The 22,806-nt window shown below is 36.2% G+C and overlaps 1 protein-coding gene across 1 annotated transcript in view; it reads right to left on the bottom strand.

Annotated features, from left to right (window-relative positions):
• The window catches only part of UBE3C (ubiquitin protein ligase E3C), a 73,418-nt gene that overhangs the window by 28,237 nt on the left and 22,375 nt on the right, over positions 1–22,806 (bottom strand). The window contains exons 11-18 of the mRNA XM_082285235.1: positions 15,892–15,978; positions 15,092–15,249; positions 14,302–14,534; positions 10,494–10,598; positions 9,583–9,670; positions 5,696–5,793; positions 2,326–2,458; positions 1,298–1,545 (exon numbers count right to left, since the gene is read on the bottom strand). Coding sequence (XP_082141361.1) covers positions 1,298–1,545; positions 2,326–2,458; positions 5,696–5,793; positions 9,583–9,670; positions 10,494–10,598; positions 14,302–14,534; positions 15,092–15,249; positions 15,892–15,978 — 1,150 coding nt within the window. The remainder of the gene's footprint in view (positions 1–1,297; positions 1,546–2,325; positions 2,459–5,695; positions 5,794–9,582; positions 9,671–10,493; positions 10,599–14,301; positions 14,535–15,091; positions 15,250–15,891; positions 15,979–22,806) is intronic.

The raw sequence follows: 22,806 nt of genomic DNA, 5'->3' as shown, positions 1-22,806 counted from the left end.
GATATACACAAAACATTTTTGTGGTGCAGTAACTTCCTTAACAATACCACAAGTATTTGTTTTCCCACTCCAAAAATCTATACATGCAGAAAGAAAATGAAGCTTGGATATGTAGTATCAGACACAATTACAAACTATTGTATTAGTACTGAATCCATCTCCACTCAGTGTGAGAACATCACTCAAAGATTATTTATTGCAATGGCTGATTTGTAATTTCCGTTCCCTAAGAAGTTTGGATATGGCAGTAGCCAGGATCCATTAGCAGGAGATTTGCTTACAATGAGGCAGTTTTATCTAAATCAGTTGACTGGCAACTCCCAAGCACAGCACTGTTTCAACAATTCAAGTTTGCCAACAACATCCCTTGAAACCACTTCCAGCTACACTACAAAGACATCCAACCGCACTTCAAATCTCACTGCAAGGCAGCAGGATTTTAGCCTCCAAAATACTTCAGGCACTTAAATGAGACTTTTATATCTTAAATACCTTCAGTATTAGACAGCTCCGTAGCAATTAATACTTTCTTTTTCTGAAATTGAATTTGTATTCCAAACTTTGTTTCACAATTATTAGCTTTATAAAAATTATTTCAAGCGCTCAGAATGAAATAGCCTCCGTATTAAACCTGACCATAAAAGAAAATTGAATGTAATTAATGTTTGTAATGGTTTCTCTCTTTTTTCTTCCCCCTTCATTTTTCATCTAGCTCAACAAGCATCTATTAGCCTTTGAACATTCATATCACCAAATTATCAAGCACTAAAACTCAAGAAATATGTAAAATGTACAAAACCCCAAACAGAATACGTGAAAATTAATTTGCACGTGGCTCTTAAGTATGGTAAATGCTGATGGTAAATTTTACATGCTGGCCAGAATTGTATACCTCCTACAACTAGAAACTGTTTAAAACATCCATTTCATGTATTCCAAATGATGGAAATTTAACTGCAGTCATATTCCAAAAAAGCTCCAGGTTGAAAATCACAATAAGCAGAGCAGGTCTAGTGGCTTCAACCAACTTAACCTTAAGCACGAGGATATACACAGAACCAAGCATGCAAACTTTGCTCAACTGTCAGTCAGGATATCGCAAAATTTCCTGTACTTCCCAAGTGTACAATTTATTAAAATCAACCAGAAATTTAGCTGATCTGTAGTAATAACATTCAGACCCAACATCTGAAAGCTATTTCTCTTAAGCCTAGAAAAACCCCTCCTAATTAGAAAAAAACATAACTGAATAATTTTAGTACTGCTATAGCTTTCTATTACCCAACACTGTTTTTACCTTTCCAAGCATTCTTCCAAGGAAGTAGTAATGTCGTGCATATGAGTCTCCAACGAGCATCTGTGCAGCAGGGTTAGGGTAAAGCAGTCCCTCATTGGTGGTCTTAAAAAACCCCTGGTTAGGGTTAAATCCTGATTTGAGAAGTTCATTCAGAAATTCTCTGAAAATTCCACCACCATCAATACCAGCTTCATCAAGACCGTGTGCATTAAGCAAGTGAACACGAATGCGCTTTTTTAGGTCAGGCTCTGCAGAGAAAGGAGAGAGACAAACTCAAATGCAACTGTCTGCATCAGTTTTGTATGGATAAAACCACATGTACCTACACACAAAACTATATATATGCTAGAAAAAAATTGACCTAGTAAACAGTAGCAAAACTCTTATGACTGGCTTGAATTTTGGAATATTCAGTTTGTGAAACATTCACTTTGTAGAAAAGGTCTTGTTTTAAGAGTCATCAAAAAAAGGAGTGGAAAAGATCAAAGGTAGGGGAAGAAAAAAAATCCTACAAAATATTTAAAAGAGACCCAAGAATAACTTGAAAATTGCTTATATAAAATACTGTGAGTGCAAGATTCACACAGATTCACACAAACATGTGATTTAATTCAATGCAGCGAAATTTACAGTACTACATCCAATCATTAAAAAGAGCCCTGCACTATTATCAGACACATTGTACTCAGCAAATCCTGTTCAGTCCATATGTATTTGTTGGCAAAGATTACCAAAGCAGATAATATCTAATGAACTACATCGAAAAATAAACAAATTACAATTATTTAGATGAGTAAATGGGAAGAAAAGCCCTGTAAAAGTAGGTTGTAAAGAGATTATTTAGACTGCAATAATCAGAAAGAATATGGGTGATAATTACTTCCGTAAAAACAAGGAAATTTAACTTCTAAGAACTTTGACATCTCCGAGCTGATACACCTACAGCATACCAGTCAAATAAGCAAATATGTAACTCCATGGTAAGAAAAAAGTGTTATAACAAGCTGACAGCTTAACTGTAAACCTACCATTCTCGGGAGAAAGTTTATCATAAGCGTCTTCATAAATATAATTTCTTCTGATAGTGACATTAATTCCATCCAAAAATGGCCCATCTCCTTGAACTTCTTGTTTATCAGCATAGATCAGTCTTTGAAAAATCTGTTAAAATGAGTGAGAAGAGCAATCATGTCACTGTGCAGATCTAAATATTCAATGAGAGATGGTTATTCACTACTGTTACTGTCCTTTGAGCTGCTTCTGGCACTCACTTTCAAGTAATCTGTCTTCTCTCTCACAGAGCTGCAGAAACTTAATACAGAGCCATGACCCAGGCAAGGGGAGGAGGGGGACAGAAATACAAAGAACTTTTCTGTGCTAAGGTATCATCCACAGTTCTTTCTACATAAAGAGGCACATCTACAGACATTGTGCCAGTGATTCCAGTTTCCTCTCCCTAACTTTCAGAGTTCTGAAATGCAAAGTATTCAAAAATAAAGGAAAAAAGTCCCGTGAGTATTTTGCACACACAGAGGTTATCCTCAATACTGGTAAATAATTTTTTGTTGCTGTTTGCAATGGTCAGGAACATTCTCACTAATAAGAAAAGAGGTACCAGTTCCCCTTGCACAAGTGAACAAATAAGTCAGATAAAATAAAATCATGGATATTACTGCCATATTAAAAAAAAGAGCATCATACCAATTAAAAAAACATTTGCCAGGTGAAGTACAAATTGAACTTCTCATTATCCCTTTTCAAGTCTTCACAAGAGGAACCTGTTCACCTGAAGAGCAACTGTAGCTACCTGTGTTTCTATGCCGATAAGTAGCATGGGAGCGGGTTGCCTCATGTACAATAATTCCCTCAATCCAGGGAGTGTATGTTTACTATATTCTCTCTTGCCACCATTCCCATATTTAATAAATAGTCGAGTACATTTTCCAAGGGATATAATCTCCCAGAAATATGTCAGACCATGTTTTTAAGTAAGAGTCTGCAGGAATTTTAAAAAACAACAAATTTACCACGGAAGAGGAAATCTGACCACAGCAGACAAAGCTAGAGTAAGGTCTCAAATCTACTGCTTTTATGGGCAAATGTTCCTAGTGGAGAAGATGCTTTCCAACCAGGAAGATTACAGTATAGACAAAGCAGGAATCTTTCCTAAGGTACACAGGAGGAAAAGAAGAGAAAACAGTCCTAAGCTGCAGAAAGAGAAACAAGGAATGGACATAAAGAAAAAAGTTCATAATAGGAGTGATTAAGTATTGGAAAAGGTTACATGAGAGTTTGTGAAATCTCCATCTTTGGAGATAGTCAAAACTCATCTGGACAAGTCCTTGTGCATGCTGCCCAAGTCTGAAGTTATTCTTCTATGAGGACAGATGTGGACTATAGTACCTCCAGAGGTCCCTTCTGGCCTTAGTTTTTCTACAGTTTCATAACATCACGACAGGTAGCCACAGGCACCTTTTTTTTATGTACAGAGCATGAGAATATGTTCACCACCACTCTCCTTCCTGACAAAGGACTAGATACAGTTTATTAATTACTGTTGCCCAACTCCAGATGGAAAGAAGCACCTGGTATTACATCTCATAGCAAAACTCTTTTTGCTACTGACTCCCTGCATAAGCCAATGTTCATGTACATGTTAGTCCTGAAAATGAGAACCTTAATGCACAGCTGAAGCGTTTGTAATGACTTCAGACTAACACACAGAAAAACAAGCAGTGCTGACTGAAGCACACACCATGGGAAGCAGCATCACCCACCATAGGCAAGCTGCCCCACGTATGGCCTAAGGAGGTGAAAACCAAGGCACTTCCTACAAACTGGATTCATTACCTCCCACAGACTGAAAGGTGCACCCCAAGTGCCTTAAGGTTGAAGGGGAAAACAATCCCTGGGGCCAGAAAGCTGATGAGCCTACCATGGAACTGGACTCTTCAATTTCTTGTAAGAGTACCTGTTATCTGGTAATTCAAGGTAAAAATGTCATGAGGAAGTCAGAAAATGAAAGGGCATATGGAACAACCCACACGCACAAGCAGCTCTGAGCTGCATTACCATATTAAATTACAGAGCAGTAGACAGCAACTGACCAAAAGGAAAAAAAAAAAAAACCTTATTATGGTTGTGGTATTTTCTTCCCTTATTGCAAGTTGCTCTGTAGAGGCAGTGGGAGACTCCAAAGGAATGCTGACTCCCACTATTACACAAAAAGGACCATACACACTTGTTCCAAAACACAGTGTAACAGGATCTCCTCTTTGAACTAAAGGAGTTCAGTCTGTAGCTTTATCCTTATCTCCAGTTTTCATGCAATTGTTACTTCAGTTTTTGTGATAAAAGCACACAAGGTTCTATGAATTCCAACTGCACCAAACAAGGCTTTATGAATTCCAAAAACATAACATTTATGTATCTCAACACAGCTTTAAGAAGTCCAGAGGTTGGAAAGCAGTGACTAAGTCATGACATAGAGATCCCTGCTTGAGGTCAATTCTTATCATTTCCCTGTAATCCTAGTGTGGTATTGCCATACAGTAATAAGATGTTTTGTTGGAGCAACTGTTTCACAGAAACCTGAGAAAAAAACATGCATTTTCTACCAAAGCTGTCCCTGTCTGTTCTGACAAATAAAGACTGACTCTCCGTATGGAATTACTCTTCATTCCCTTGATGGTGTCTCAAAACTTAACATTTCCAAGACAATTTAGGGAGCAGTTTTTAAATAATTGGTACTGTTGAAAACTAAACCAGTTAAAAAAACACGTGCTTAACAGAAAAAAAACTTTAAGAATATTTATGATGCAAACTGAAATAGGTAACAGAATTAACAAGTACATTTATAGAATTTTTAAAAATTAAAAAGCAAATCCAATCAAGTACAAGAGTCTTACAAGTTTTAAGCTACACACTCTATTAAAGTTCAGCTACTCAGCAGGAACTTAATCTCTAAGTGATATTTTCCCAAAATGGGCATCCATCATCTCATTTGGAGCAAATCCACCCAGTGCACCCAAGTCCCCAGCTGTGACCCTGTACTCAGGTACAGAACACAACCGGCCGGTGCTGTGCCACCACAAGAGGGTGCAATCATGTAGAGCCATCACTGAGCCAGGTCTGCAAACTGCTCTCATCTGTCTCGGAATAAATGTTTCTAACTCTAATGCAATTATTATAAAGGGCAATATAAGCAGGAAAATAAGAGAGAAGTCATTAACTTCAAATGTTCAGTTGCTGCGTGAGTACTGAAGAAAAACAGTGCAGACTGCCACATCCTTCTGCAGGGAATTGATCCAGTTTCTACTTCAATAAGTGTTCCTTTTACGCTTACTCAAAACAAAAAGGTTAAAAAACCAATTGCATATTAAATTAGAAAGTAGGTACCTTTACTCTTTCTTCAAAAGGAACTACAAAAGGTAGCTCTGTCAGAATTGCAAGTTGTCGTTCTTCAGATACAGAAAGAGGTGCTGGTTCCAAACCCACTTAAAATAGAAATAATAATTTTAAAAATTTTGGAAAAAACATTTTTTTTAAACAGTTTATTTTGTATCAAGTGACTCAATTCACTTTGTATAGAAATACATACATTAAAATAGTTTTATTTACTACATATTTACTCAAAGCCTTACCTTTCTTTAAACATTAGTTTACAGGCAAACTGAAATTTAAGTAGTGAAAACACACCGAAAACAGAATGCATTAGAAAATACATACTTTTTTACCTCTATTTTATTCAGAAAAGAAATCTTCCTATTGACATTTTAGCTTATGAATCAGGAAAAAATGCATGATAGAAGACAATTAGTAATTGTGATAATTTAGAACTTTCACTGCAGGAATATACAATATTCCTAACAGGAATTCCCCTGATGATCAAAATAGTATACAGTTATTGTGCTTCCAACTGCATCATCTACCTTCAATCAAGTCATTTTAGGTAAAAACCTTAAGAATGAAACCAAATCTAAGGAAACCAACAGAAAGATAATATTCATTTCAATGAGTTTTCTCTCCTAACAGCAAAGTCACAGTGACCACATTAAATCCCAGTCACTGCAGGAACAGTGAAAACATCATCAAGAACCTGTATAATGTACTCAAGACAAAAATACTGGAGAAGAATTCAAGAAGCCACAGCAGAGAGGCTCATTCACACAGTTCCCAAACTACTGTGCAGCTCCTTTGAACCTACAGAAGGTATTTTTAGGAAACAACTCAACTTTCGGTGATGCACAGTAGAAATGACAATCCTGCTCTAATTTCATGGGAGGAAACTCAGCTGGTGAGCACCTATCTGACTGTAAATTAATTAATTGCAGCATTGCTCACTGATGAGACATTGCGGCCAAAGGTCCACCTGGCTTCAGTCTACCAAGGAAACAACATCTCCAGTTCCTTGGCTGTTCCATTTTATGAAATAACCACCTCTCTGAAAAAAGACTGCAGAGTCTGGACTATTCATAGAATGTATTACAAAATAAGTAAGTGCTTCATGTCATACCCTCTCTGGAAGTTTTTGCTGACAGTTTCAAGGTTTTTTCTTTGGCTTCTACCCATGGTGACAAGCATCTTGCTGGACTGAACACTTCAATGGTCTTTTTCGATTGTTTTTTAAATCCTCAAAGCACTTTAAGTAGGAATATTTTAAGCACCAATTTAATAGGATATGACCCTAAACATCACTATTCTTGATATATATTCATTGGGGGCAGGTTTCAACATTGCAAGCTTTTGGAATTTCTGACAAAATGCTTATTTGTGATTACCTTTAGTTTACTTAGTAAACGTTTTTAATTAAAGTCAATGTATGAAGCCTATTAAGCTAACAGTTAAAAGCATTTTAAATAAAAAGTGCATGTACAGCAAAGGTAAACTATTACATGACTTCGACAGTTCAATTATTTCAGTCAATTAGTCAATTTTATCTGCATTTCTCCATCACAGCCTCTTTCTTTAAAGAGAAATATGGGATGGAGTCATCAATATAGAGGGCATTTAGAACTCACAAGTCTGCCATTTAAGTAAATGAAAAAGCACAAATAAACATGACCATATGTGATTCAGCAGTACTTTCATGCTAATTGGCTTTAACCCATACGGAGTAAAGAGGGATTAAACAAGTCATGTGCACAAGGTTACCTGCTTGTTTTCACACATTCATGTTGACTGCACTTTCATTTTATCCTGATTTCATATGAAAACGAGGTTTATGTGAACACAACTGTGTCATCTTTCCTCACCATCTCACCTCCAACACATCTCTTGAGTTCATCAGCTGAACTTTAACTTTGACAGAGAAGAGGAGATTCAAAAACACCAAGTATTGTGAACATTTTCAACTGGACAGAGAGGAGAAATTCCTTTAGTGACCTGAATACAGGAACAGCCAGGAGAGCTGTGCTCAGTGTGCCAGCTCACCTGAAGCCAGCCAGGAGAAGGAGAGCACACAACTGCTCACATCAGCACACCACAGCACAGCACAGGCATTCCTTATCCCCCAACTGCCCACACCAGGGGAGTAATGAAATGGATATAACTGGGAGCATTTTGGAAAGGAAGACCAGGCAGAGAGCTCAAGGTACTGTAGGTATGAGGGCAAGGAGACCAGCAGCAGGAGAATGTGGAAGTGATAAATGTGGAATAGGTTTGACAGTGGAGAACATCCAGACAGCATAAACAGCAGTGGAGAGTCATGTAGGTCAGAGGAAGAAAAAAGGATTGCTGATGTGGAGAATAGGTGACTTCCAAAGAAAGAAACTAAACTGAGAAAATATATAATTAAAAATTCTCAGCAGTACTTACACTGGGCCAACTAGTTATTATCTGGCAACTACACTTATAAGGTAATCAAAATAAACTTTTACCATCATAGCTACTCAAATAAAAGTTATCACTAGAAGTCTTTAGGTTTCAACCCTAGACAAAGCTCTGAATTCTGTACAACTCTATAGCAGCAGTCAAAGGCTACAATCTCTATATGATCTACTGTATCTGGCTAAACTAACTCCAGCAGACTGCACCATCTTGAAAGAGAGTATGGACTCTTGTAGACAAATTCATTTTTCCACTTAAAGGCCCCATTTTTAATTCATTATTAATTCTGCACAAGTGTCACTGATTTAATGATTATTCTACCCGATCACAGCAAGGTAAAATTCAAGAATAGTGAAGCTAAGAAGGTATGAAAAGCTGGAAGAAGCAGACTGCCTACATGAGAAAGCATATTGGCACAACTAATCTAGTGTAAATTTACCCTGATTGCTAAGTTTGTCCAATTCTCTAATCTTTCTCGGCAAGTTCCATAAAATCCTGATATTTTGAGTAATTCAGGGGTTTAAGTTTCTGCCTTATCTAATTAGAGACAATATTTATAAACAGGAATTAATATTTATCATGGTGATGCCTTAGGTTTTAACTTTTATATTTTTCAAATCCTGTACTGCTTAGTGTGTAACTCTGAAGTTTCTTGCAGCCTGTTAATTTCTGCTCTCTCGTGCTAGGTAGACATAACAAAGCTTCTCCGGGCCTGCTCTTCAAGGACACCCAGACTGTCCTAGGCCCAAAAAGTATAAACCAAAAGCCTTGGAGAGGGGGAAAAACTGAGGGGAATTACATCATTAAACTGAAGCTTTAATTGGAGAATTAACCCTGATATGCAAATGAACCAAACCTATAAAAGTGTGAAGAACTCGTGAGCTGTCGTCCATCTCGGGATCCATCTTGGCAATGGCCTCTGGCCCTCAGGGGGTACCTTTGAAGGCCTTTCAAATAAATACCTGCCTTATTCCCTTACTCCTGTCCAGTCTCTGTTTCTAGGAGGCCTCTCAAGGCATCAATGGAAAGCCTGTTTGTTACAGTTTAATAGATAATGAAAATGTTTCTTTATAGTATACAGTAAAAGCAAAATCACGCTTTACATCTTCTGCAACTGTATTCATTTTCTATCTTACGCAACTGCCTTTTATACATTATTTTTAAAACATATAATTTCTCCACCTCATCATTTCCCCTCATCAATGCCAGCAGAAGCTTGGGCAAAGAAATTATTAAATTAAATAACATTAAATATTTTAAAGATATACACACATGCATACAAGTACACAATTTTTTAAATATCTGAAATAAAATTATGAAAGATTGTCATGCTTTTGGCTACCATGACTTTAATACAAAATACTCAACTGAGTTGTAGAAAAGACAGATTTTCTTTCCATTAAGGCAAACTCTTATTTTCACTTAGCAAAGCTGAAATGGCATAGTCAGTGTCTTACCATCCAAAGTAGATTGCAGTGGTCCTATTCTCCCCATCCTCCTGACTCTCCAGACGTGTCTGGCAGATGGCACATACAGCTGTGTGACCTCACAAATAAACAGGATTTTACAGTTAAACAGGACCTAATTACACATACAATTCAGTACTACATAGCAAATACATATAGAGGTCACATGCAGGAGTGTGTCTGAATGCCTTGCCTTCATTTCTGATGATCCCTCCTTACACTTGTGCCTTACAGGAGAGCTGCACAATTAACAGCAATACCATACAAATCCCATGTATCATTTAAAAATACCACACAATGTTACATTCAGTTCTGGTATTTGGGACACTGCAGAAGCCGACTTTGAATTTTGAGATGTCAAGTATTCTGTTTATTTTGTATTGAGCATGTGTCATGAGTCAAAGAAATCTAGTCCACAGTACGTATTAGCTTTTTCTTTTGCGCACACATACACACTTTTTAAGATCAATGTCATTTTTTCAAAAGCTCTTAGAAAAAAAAGTAATTTCTAGGTGAGGTAAGTACAGAAAATGCTGCTGAATTTTCTTTTATTTTGGAAGAGAATTTTCCCTACTATAGAGCAATTCTTTTATTCAGCATTTTTACTTTGAGAAGATGCAACTAAATGCTAACAGATTTCCAATTCTCCTCTTCTATAAATGCCAATGATTTACACTCTTGTACTGTAGAGCAAGTTCGACTTTATGGATTGGAGATGTGGTTTAACACACAAGTTTCTTAACAGATGCAAGACTTTTACATCAGAGAAAAGCAACATTATTCCAGTTTTAAACTACACAATCTGTGCAACATCAACATCATTACTACTGTCAGGAATCAAAAACTTTACCGTTGAAAATTTGGCACTTGTAAGGCTTTATGGAAAAGAACATGACTCTTACCTTATCTGCTTTAATGTTTTCTTGTTCTGAGAGCCAGTGATTTGGTGGGCAGAAATTTCTCCTTGTATCTCTAGATTTCAACATTTTCACTAGGTTTGTGATGACCTAGGTGTTAGAAACACATACATTCAATATGCATTTAGCACTGTGAATGAAATTACATAATTCACAAAGCAAAAGCTTTCTTAAAGTTTATTTTTAACTCACAAAAACTTGCTATTAGACTTAAATACCTTAGAATGAAATTAAGTAATCATGGTTCACTTGCAAGACATCAAAAAACCTGGATTATTAAAGTCTCCATCCAAAACCTAGGAACCAGGACTACACAGGACTTAATAGTACCGCACACCTAAAGTGCTGCATGCCACTTCAAGGTAACCCAAACAAATCATCAACATTAAACTACTTATTTAAAGAAAATAACACCTAACCAAGTATAGACACAATGTATACTCTGTAAGTATACAATGTTCTTTTATCTTCCTAGCAAAACTGAGAGGCTGAGAAAAATAGTTACCACGGTCACTAGGGTATCTTTGCAATTTTAGTGTTTTTCTTGGCAATTTCCTCCAATCCAGAAAAAAAATAAGTAGAGAAACCAAGCAAACAAGTTCTCCACCTCAAGCAGAACTGCCATACTGGGTTGCATGCCTTCTGTCCAAAGCTGAATCAAGTTTGCCCACCACTACACAAAACATAATTAAGTGGAATCAATAGAATAGTAAATTACTAGGCTAAAAAGACATTATCACTGCTACAATGAACACCCATCTGTTTTGCAACTTAATAGTACAGCACTTGAAAAATGAGTAAGAAAAAAATGAAAACCAAGAGCTCCTCTGAAATAATCTTGCTAAAAGACAGTCTTAACAGACAGGTGTCAGGAGTAACAAAGTTTAATGGGCCTTGTAAAGGATTCTGTGTCTAGATGCTACACAAAAGAGCTTTTAACATCCAGTTTTTAAGGTAATGTCTCTATTCAAGACAGAACAAAGAATGCTATTAAGGGAACTGTCTGATTACACAGGAATTTTCATCACCTTTCCCTTATAAAATTCAGTGCAGGTTACATGAGTCACTAAAGCTCTGTGGTCCCATTACCACTGTAAGTGAGGCAAATGTTCTTAAAAAGGAAAATAAAATCAGAAAAGACTATCCACATGAAGACTATGTAAATACAGTATTTTACAAGCAGCTAAAGAAACCTTAAAGGAAGCTGAATCAGATTAGGTGAAATTCGAGTTTCTCCTACAGAATGCATGGGTACTGAGAACACTTGACACCTCAACTCAGCATTCCTTTGTAAAAATTTTCCTATGTATTCTACCGAAAGGGAAGATGCACTACAATAAATAATATTAAAATGGTGATTTCCTTCCAATAATGTGCAGTGCAACCAGCATTTAAAACTAAAATTCAGCAAAATTAGAAACTTGATTTCATAGGATTAACTCAAGATAGTGAAGTAATTCTGTTTAACAAAATCCATTTTCAAGTACTTTTAACTTAAGATTTTCTATGGAATCTATAACAGTTGACTACACTACTCATCATTCTATCAAGCCAAAAATGGGGGATTCTGTTGAATGAAAATATTTGTACATGTAAATGTTACCAAAGACCTCCAATCTGTTAGCAAATCTGCACATCGTTGTCAGTAGCCTCACTGTTACCAAATTTACCATTACCTTGCAGAAGTGAAGCCTGTATTTGCGTGGGTGTGTATGTATTTCACTCATTTCATATATACAGATACGTATTTCACTAGATACTAAAGGCAGGGAAAACACACAAAAAAAATGAGGAGTTAAAAGAAGAAAGGAAAAAGAGAAATTAAAAGCACAGATAATAAGGAAGGAATGTGCCTTTTTTTCTGCAGGTAGCTTGCAAAAGCTTTAGCAAAGATAAATCCCATATATTTGATAAATGTATTTGACGTAGTGCAAAGGAAAGAAAAAGCATTTTCTACTTTACTTTATATTAACTAATTTAGCTTTTTTGTAATGATTTGGAAGAAGGTACTGATGCCTGCTTACTGGCAGGAAGCTATTGTCAAGCTGCCCTCAGCAAAGACTCAGTGCTACGCGCAGGAGTCTTCTCGATGACATTAACTTTAGCCATGTTCGATTTTTATCCCTAACAATGGAAACATGTTTCTGAAGAATTAAACAAGGGAAGCTTTGCTATTATATTCTTTCTTGGGTAGAACCAGAGCCTTCCAGATACCCTCAAGACTTACATTTGTAATTCAGCTAATGAAAGACAACCCTGGCTCCTGGAAATAGGAGTACACCAAGTTCAGGCAGTCCCACTACAAGCTCAATTCCTGACTGTCGAAGTGGGACACAGTAACTCGGGATTTCACAACTTTCTGAATGACAGCAAAATATGATCAAATTCACCTGAAATCCACCAACTTACACAAAGATTGATTAAGAACAACGAACTAAAGCAAACAAATAGGAAGCGGAATGATATGAACTGCATACATAAAAATATCCCTGGGTCTGACATCTCTCTTAGAAAAATAAACATATTGGGGTTTTCATTTGTGACCTTCAAATCAAAAGTTTATTTGGCAATTTAAAGACAAGTAATTAAATTACATTGTGCAAACATATATTAGATCAATCTGTGCAAATTACAAATTCAGTGGTGCATTAGGACTGTATTCAATGCAATCAAAACATTATCAGTTACTCTCACTGCTATTAATGCTTATGCTCATAAGTGAAATGTGTTGTAAAACCATGCAGAATAGGCTGGATAAAGGCTACCTTAGACTTGTAGAATGAATAAGCATTCCTTAATTAGCCCATCAGGTTAAGTGCAAGCCTTAATGGGCCTTTCCTAAAGTCTAGCATGACATCTTTCTCCAAACATAGCCAAGAAGAAAGTTCCATTAGCAATATTAATACAAGCTTAGTTGATCATTTTCATTCAATTAACTTCTTTCAATTAAATAGATAGCTTGACAAAAGCAGTGATAAAAGACCTGAAGGGACAGCTGATGACTCGAACTGAACATTAGTGTGCGAGAGGTCGCCAGTATTAAACAGACTGTAAATCTAGCATTCAATTTGGAAAATGCATTTCTTCTGCTCCCACTTCTTTAATGAGCAATTTTAGCTGACTAGATGTGTTTGCTGCAGAATTTTCATGACAAGTCAAGCACTCCTTTTTTTCAGCAACAGTTATATTAGGGTTTTTTTCCTGCCAACGTTTTCAGCTTCTTTTAACTCATGTCTTAGCTAGGATGCCATGGATAAAACCAGAAGAGAAACACTGGTAGATAACCAGAAAGAACATACACTGAGTTCACATTTGCTAAGCCAGAGTCACTTTCCCTTTAGTATTCCAGCAAACCCAAAATGAGGAGTACCAACAGATTTTAGGAGAATACCAACAAAACCAATGCAGCATGGTACCAATATAGTGAAGTCTCTAATACAGAAGTACCTGAGTAATCACTCGATTTTGTTATAATTTCACACCTATACAAAGTTATGACAACATGCTTAAGCACCTTGCTGAATGGGAGTCCAAGTTAAACCCCGTTTTTATACAGCAACTGTCTTACAAACAAAACAAGCAAGAAAATTAAGAGTTGACAGAAGGGAAAGAAAGTGTTATCAGAACTTAGTTACGTGAAGCTTAGCATATATGCCAAACAACAATCTTCTCAAATCCATATTCCTTGTTGCAACAGCAAAAAAAATTAGAGAAAGGAAGTATCTAATCTCATCTCTTCAGCAGAAGCCCGAAAATTTTATTCAACTATGTTCTGAAAATTGACACAATTTACCTTGAATAACTGAATCCACCTTTTCTGTTCTGTCTGTATACATTGCTGCATTTCTGTGTTTTTTGTCACTCCAACACTTCTAAATGCTGCAATATATTCCTCACGAACCTCTGGTTTTGTTTCTGGGTAAGCCAACTTTATGATTCCTAGACATGCATCTCGAAGGCAGCGTGAGAGTATTACAAGCTCTTCTAGTGTAAAAGGCATCATAGATGATTGTCTTTGACCTACAACTACACAAAACACAAGTTTCCTTAAATTACTTTTTCTTAATTATTTTATTATTTAAAGAAACTACTTATTTAATTAAACTTTAATATTCACACAAAAAATCTAAAGGCAGAGAAAAAAAACCTAAAAAGAGAATGAGTAAACATGCATGAAGGAGATCAAATCCCGGGATTGTTTGCAGTCACATTTTAATTGCAGTATCTTCTTGTTCTCTTTTGTGATTCCTGCTATGTTAAATTTATACATTAAACTACTGGTTCAGTCCAGAAGTTTGCTCTGTTCACTAACTCATCAAAAATTATCATGATTAAGAACTTCCATATCAGACCCTATGTAAAGCTAGGGTTCCCAAGGTGAAGACCATTCATTTTGCTCTCTTTTTTCTAAGTGTAATCACCATAAAAGAGCCAGCTGACAGCTGAGTGCTCAGGGGACCATCAGCAAGCCAGCCCCAAAGATCCTGCCTCCCAGATGTCAGCAAATCATGGCCCAGGGAGCTCTCCAGCCTCACACAAAAACATTTTAATAGGCACTGCTATTTAGTATGCTCCAAACTCACCTTCTATTGGGTCACCAAAGAATTCATTATCATGAATAGAAATAAGTGAGTGACTAAACAAAGAACTGAAAAGGTAGAAGAGAGGGATAATTCGGCTAGAGTCCTCTAAAGACATTGGAGAGCCTCTTGAAATCACTTGAAGGAGTGGCACCATAGACCTTAAAATATAAAATGCAACGTAAAAGAGAGGGTTAATAAAATACTTTGAAAAAGTACCACCTTCAGCATTCTAGCAAAACAATACTGTAATAGTTCCAACAGCAATGTAACAATGGTGTTTTCAGTTAAATAACTATTAATTCCAATTATTGCAAAATAAGGTTACTCTTCACAAGTTCTTGTCACAGGTAGCTCCATGACAAATAAACTTGGGCATTAACTAATCCGGACTGCAGATACTTTGGAGACACGAAGGAGAAAGAATAATTCTCTGCATGTCAGCACTGAACACATTTGTAGGTCCAGTGCCTCAGCTCCTTTCCTCACAGGAAAGTGGTTCTGCCACCACCTATTTCTGGACTAGCTAAAGTATGTGAGATAAAACACACACTTGGGGTGAACAACTTAGGGCTTCAGTGTTTGCTACACTGATTCTTGTAAGCACTCCAAGAACTACAAAACATTCAACTCATTTTAAGTAAATATTTTCTTTATTTACAACTGTCCAATTTCCAAGATTTTGCTCGGTTTTATGAAATCATAGGAGGTAAATAACCATATCTCTAACTGTCCCATTCCGTTTTCACTAGATATGCTCTGTTTTAACAAAGAATCGGTTCCAGAAATGCTACAATACATACCCTGTAATCATTCGTGTAGTCATTGAAGATATCAAATACCAAAGATGCCTCAGGAATCTGGCATTAAAGGCTAAACTATAGAGAAGCCTGCAAGAAGAAGTTCAAATAAATTGTGGCTTCTAAAATACTGTATTCACAAAACACAAGTGTTTCTGTAAGAACTTTTCTGTCAAGCATTTCTCAGAAATTAACAATTTAAATTTACTTTTTCAAGATGAAAGGTCTTATTCTGATCAACTCTGGGGAAAGCCCCAAAAGGTGAAAACCAATCATACTAAAACCTAACACCAAAAACTACAGTTTTCATTAAATCAACAACAAACCATACAATATAAACCCACATTTCCAGTCTTTCTCAGAATTCAACATATATTAATAAAAATAACATGACATTGAACTAATCATCTGGGACTTTTTAAATTCTACATAGAAAATCATACCAAACTAGTTAACAGGTCACTTCTGTGGTTCTTCTGACAGTAACAAACATAGCAATTTTTTGCAAAAGGTAGATTAAAATACCTTTATATATGTCAGAACTATACCAATTTTACTGGTATACTCAGCTTGGCAGAGAGAAATAGAACAACATCAATGGAACAATGTCAGAACAGCTACATGTACACTAACCCATCTGCTGACAGAAAATTGTTTATTGTTTGAAAATTTCTTACTAATTTATGAAAGTAATTTCACAAGTCATTTCAAGTAATTTCACAAGTCAGTTATACACAGGACTGACTTTAACCACATTATATCAGACATGGTTACAGCGTCTTTCAGAAATTCTACAGAAATGAGAAACAAAAAGCTTCTTGAAACTAAAAAGTCACCCCCAGTGTATTTTCTTCCCCTTGCAAGAAACAACATATGAGACAAAATCATTTGAAACAATGTCTTCTAGGAACCAAACAGGATTTCACTGACTGAACAGACATTTTTCAAGTATTGAAGAACAGTATTTGGGTAATTTTTTTAGATGCTACTTTCCTAGGTCTCCTAATTCCTGTTAGGAAGTAAGTAAAACAAATACTGAGATCGACACCTCTCAGTGGTCAATATATTTGCAACATCAAAATTCTCTAAGACCAGGCATACAAGAGATAGGAGGCTGGGAAATGGGACCAGGGAGAGGAGACTAGCTGCTGCCTGAAAACAAAGTATTTACTGTGGACCACATGGTTAAATTAAAATTGGCCACATGGCAAAAGGAAACACACATTTCATTAAGGGAAAAAAGTAAAATATCAATAAAGACTTAAAAATACTGGAGAATGGCTTAAGTGGCGATTCACTGAAAGACAAAAACTCCCACACTACACAGGATCCCACAGACCAGCGCACAGGGCCACAGCCCCTGGGTCCTGGCTCACTGACTGCCCCTCCTGCTGCCTTCCCACAAGCACAGCCTCTCTCCTCACCCCACAGCTGGTCCCTTCCTTGGGCTCCCAGCTCACCTGCATCCACCAGATCCAGCTGCACAGCCAAGGATCTGTGCCAGGATAAAAGAGCATGAGAAGGGCAGAACTCCTCACTAAGCACAAAGGATCATTTCACAGGTATGGGAGTTTTGGAAATAGAGTAGAAAAATGCAGAAAAACGGGAAATGAAACACATGCCACCTCTAGTTCGCAGCATCTCCTTGAACTTTAAATGCATAGATCAGTACCTTTAAAAAGAGTTGGGAGTTTCATTTATTTCAAAGAAATTGCATGTTGAGGACATCACCAAGTTCAAGTCAAATTTGAAGCAACTGAAGCTAATGCCAGTTCAAGATAAGCTTCACCGTTACGTTAAGTTCTAATTTAATTATGTGTATTTTTTGAAAGAATTCAACCTGAATTTGATACATGAGAATTCTATTCCCTTCTAAAGTCACATTATTCTGACATTTGGCAAAAAGTACACATTAACATGTAAGGAAGGGCTTATTATACCTAGCTAATTTAGAATAAGGATTTGTATTTTAATGTTTAAATATCTGAATGATAGCTCAGATGTCTTGGTTTCCACACTGAGAAATTTCCTCAGTGACCTTCAGTTTTCAGCCTCATATTTAAAATGAAAAGTAATTTGGCACAGGGCCATCAGGTCTCATGCAGCTTCCAAGTAAAAACTTGTTAATTTTACAATCATCCCTGGAAATTATGTAACAGTTTGAACAGAAATGAACAAACATTATGGACAATGAACCTATCATAATGTAATTAATTTTTTCACTCTAGCAATATTCAGCAATAGTGAAGGGGGAAAAAAGGACCAATCTTAAGAGCTTATAATAATAACCTTTGTCTAAGTTTTAGCCATTTTTATTCCATATCCGTGATTCAGGCAGTCAATTGTAGCAAGTGGTCTGTTTCATGGCCCAGTTCCAGAAATGCTGAATGCATTCAACTTTCACATTTCCCTTTCCTGAAAATCTGGTTAAGTACAAAAATGCACATTTGGTAGAAGATGGTACCAACAACCTGTTTCATTAACATGAAATATCTGTAAATATGAAGCAGATTAATTTGTCAGTTCTAAAGCTTCCATTCTAAAGTTTCCATACTGTGACCAGAAAACAAACATGGAACTGCAAAGTGAACACAGAATGGTGAATTGGGCCTTGCATTAAAAGAGATTTTTATCATTAGATTCATCTGAAATTTAATCCATTGCAAAAGTAAAGACGGCAGAAAAAACCTGCTAACTTCCCACTCCAAGGACAGAAATTGGCTTTAAAAGCTGAAGGTAACAACTGTAACCAAAAAATACAAAAAAAGAAACCCACCACAAAATGCAAGGATGGCTTTGAAAAGTTGTATCTACACAAAATTTGCCATAATAAAATTTCAAACTTTTTGGCTTCACATTGACAGAAAAAAGGACTGTGAAAAAGCAAAAAAAAAAAAAAATTAAGGGAAAAAAAACCGTCTGAGAATTAAAATAGGTCGAAATCTACCTTATTTGGTCTTTTTCCTTGGCAGAGAAAAGATGTGCATCTGCTTAAAAACAGCCTTTCCAGGTAGAGCTACATTAAAATGACACAGCACAAGAATTCCTGATCAACTGCAGTAGAGTACAGGGACGGCTTACACATCCTGAAGAAAAAGCCTTAAGAATCCACAAAGTTTAGAGATCAGCTAATATAAAGCTCCAGTGTCCATACAGTCTTGACCACTTTTTCCTTTAAAGAAAAAAAAAAATCCACACAAAAAAAAGCTAGAAATAAAAAAGATCAGACATTTTGATTGTTATGTAAACTTGTAAAATCTAACCCAGGGGTTTCAAGATTTGTACTACTCTAAAAACAAACCAAGCAGTAAAGTTTAAACTCCTATCTGGAGGTTTTGCATTTTCTTGAAAATCTCACTGAAAGCCACCAACTTCTTTATTATGAGATCATTATACATGTTTTATGTAATGGATTCATTAACAGATTTTCTGTAAAGTCCAATACTAAGATTTAGCACAGTCATTTGGAAGAAAAACATTTCGCTGCCATCAGAAAGGATAAACTCCTTTCAACTGGAACAACACACACTGCCTCAGCCGCAGGCTGTGAAAGAGTTAAATTCACTTCAGTGATTCCTGTTAAGTATCAATTTTAATCATACCAAATTAAATTATCTGTTCCCAAAAGTAAGTACATAACGATCATTTATTTAGGACCTTGTTTCTCTCTCTAGGTATCTAATTGTCCACAAAGGCCACATGATTTATGTCTACTTGACAGAACAGCATTTTGGGCACCTCTGGTTTAAAAAAAGTGTCAAATTCCTCCTGTGCAATGGGACAGATTAAATGACCCATTAAGCTTAATTTAGCTGAGGCACCACTACAAGTTAATTAGTTAAAGGCAAGATTTTCAGTCGAGGTCATAAATTGGGCCCAGTTTCCCACTGAGACCATTTAAGTTAATGAAGAGAATACAGCAGAATGAGAGGAGCTCATACAGCCTGAGACAGGTCACTGCTGCCAGGGCAGCAAATTCTGTCACTTCAGAACTGTGAGGTGTCACAGGTACGAGACAGCAGCAGAGCCATTGGTAAATGAACTATCCTGCTCTTTAGGCTGCCTTATCCTTCTGCCTCTGTTTGTATTGGACCAAGAATGTGAACCAAAGCTTAAAAAAAGAAGGTTAAAACTGCAAATACAATGATTCTGGTTTTAAGAGAAACACAGCAGTGCTAGAATGCTCCCTGAAGAATTACCCCAACAGCCCCATGTAAAGCCTGGTATCTCAGCACACATATGAAGACAGGCTGCTCAGATTACACTGGATTGTCATTTGCCAAACATTCTGAACTACAGGCTGAGATGAGCAGTGTTACAGTAATTAAACAGCAGTGATGAACAGTGACTGTGGAGCTGTTAACCCAAGACGAGTGAACTCGGGGGCGCCGATCAGATGGCTGACAGCGACTGACGTCCCAGCACAAGCACAGCTTCCATCAGTATTTAATATTCAGCTGTCATAAAGATGAAGTCTAAGGTATTAAGTTACACCCTGAAATATTTTACAGAAACAGAACTTATTATTTATTCAAAGTATCATTTTGATGAAAAAAAGTCTTGCAAGTCTCTATAATGACAACTACAGTCCAAGGGACAAGTTCCCTCTTTGTTTTTAGCAACTGTATTCAATAATTATGTATCAACTTTATAGTGAAAATATTAAAGTCCCCTCCTTTTGAAAACAAGTGGAATTCCCAATGGCTTCTTTACAATCAGGATTTTATTTTACACCTCTAATCCGGTCATACTTGTTACTGAACACAAGCTACAGTTAGGTTTTTCTTGTATTGTGACCATTTTCTTTAATTGGGTTTGACTGCATACTTCCAGAATTATTCAGAGTTCATCAAAATTCCTAATAACTAACCCAAAGCAATTTGTTTTTTCAGTTATCCACGTCTGGATCCCACCATCCTGTCCAGAGCATCAGAAAATAACTTTACAGGCTTGCTTCTTTCAAAATTATATTGTACTTTGGGTATCTTGTTCTTTGGCCTTGGTGTCTTGTTGCAAAACCAAAGAAAATACTGAGTTAATTCAGCAACATCAATGTTCCTAACACCACAAAATATCATCATCATCAGTCAAATTATAAAAGTACTGAGAAGCCTCAAGAAAAAAAAAAAACTTTCAGCTTTGACAGTGATACAACTCTATATTCTGAAATTCTCATGTTTGTTCAAGAAGGAAAAAAACCTCAGAACTATTACAACAATACTGAGATATTTGTCATTTGCTCCCTTCTAAAGCCTGTGTTAATCTTGGTCTAATTTTCTTCAGTTATTGAAAATCTGTTTTCCATTATTACTCTATTTAGCATCCCATTTTTCAGATTTGAAGCTTCTATGTTTTTATTTATCATTATTTTATATTACAGTTGTATATGCTGTTAAATAAACTAAGCTTTTTAACAACTCCTTTTTAAACCATTTGACTAAGTATGATTTCAAACACTAAATAAAAGAGCACTATTAAGCTCTTAGAATACATTAAAAATAATTTGAGATAAATTATTTCTGCTTACCTATTTCTACATAGTTTAATTAAGTAGATATGCTTCACTCTGGATATTAAGTAATTTAAAAGTTAGTTTCAAAGCAAGTGTTAGCATTTTCGAAAGACTATCATTAAATTTGGTAAAATTATTTGAGCTTTAAAAAAAGTCACCAGACAATTTTAAAATATGACACTTAATGACAAAAAGTCTTTTCATTTTCTTTATAAATTCCATGAATAAGCATCATCTGTCCTTCAAAAAACACTCAAAAATAATGTTTAGAACAGCTGCTTGGTAACCTAAGCCAGGTCTAAAATGCACTGAGAATAGGACAAAAGATTTGACACCTGCTGAAATTATGATCCCTGGCAAACTCAGCACTTACAGATGACTTCTAAGTCAGAAATAGTAATTAAACGCCTACTTTAGTTTACCAAATATTTGTGTGAATTAAGTTTATTTTGACCATGAAAGTAATTGCACTGGTACCACTGACAGAAATCTTAGTATCTACTACTTACTTCTAAAATTCAGCTGTTTTGGAGCTATTCAAAAGTTACAATTTCTATAGAAGATGCTGAGTAGAACTTCCTTAACTCCTGAATTTATCCAGTGTGTAAATAGGTTGTTATCACAAATAATTGCAAAGACCCAATACAGCTTCTCAGAGGAAATAGATGCCATACTCATACAATTAAAGTTCGGTGACTTCTTTACTCATTAAACACCCTTTTCCACGCAGTTCACCAGCAAACCTCCAGTCAAAGCAGTGATGCATTTAAGCTCAGTAATTACTATCCAAGGCAATGTACTACGTGCAACAATAAAGCTGGCACACTAATTCAACTGCTGCTATGATCTTCAGGTCTCACATCCTGCTCTAATGCAATTAGTCTACAAAGAACTAATTACCCTAATCGAGCAATCACAGTTTCACTGACATCTTACTTCCTCCAGCAGCTATAAACACCATTGGGCTAAGATAGCACCTAATTAGTTTTCTGTATCACTGTTTACAATGCAGTTTGAATTATGTTTACAACATTCCCTAAATACCTACTTTACTACCAGCAACTACATAGGTACTTGCACCAGAACAGCGTTAATACTTATGGGTCTCAGTCTGGTAATAAAAAGGTCAAAAATCTTCTCCCATTGTTCTGACATTTGTGGTTTGCAATGTTTGCAAAAGAATTCTGCACAAATGAAAACGTCCTTTATCTTCATCTCAGGTGCCAAACCCTCCCCAAACAATAGCGATCTTCAATAGTTAGGAATTATTTTGATTTGTAGCATGAGATTTTGGCATATATTAAAGAAGGGTGTGAACAAGTTGGTTTCAGTGCTCAGCTAGCCAGAGAGACTGTGGAATCCATAGCACTGACTGTTTCAAAAACAAGGCAGTCCAATTTGTGCTG

Source organism: Coloeus monedula (genome assembly GCF_965178545.1).
Source record: "Coloeus monedula genome assembly, chromosome: 1".
Lineage (NCBI taxonomy): Eukaryota > Metazoa > Chordata > Aves > Passeriformes > Corvidae > Coloeus > Coloeus monedula.
The sequence above is the reverse complement of the archived record's forward strand: the minus strand, read 5'-3'. Positions and strand labels throughout refer to the sequence as shown.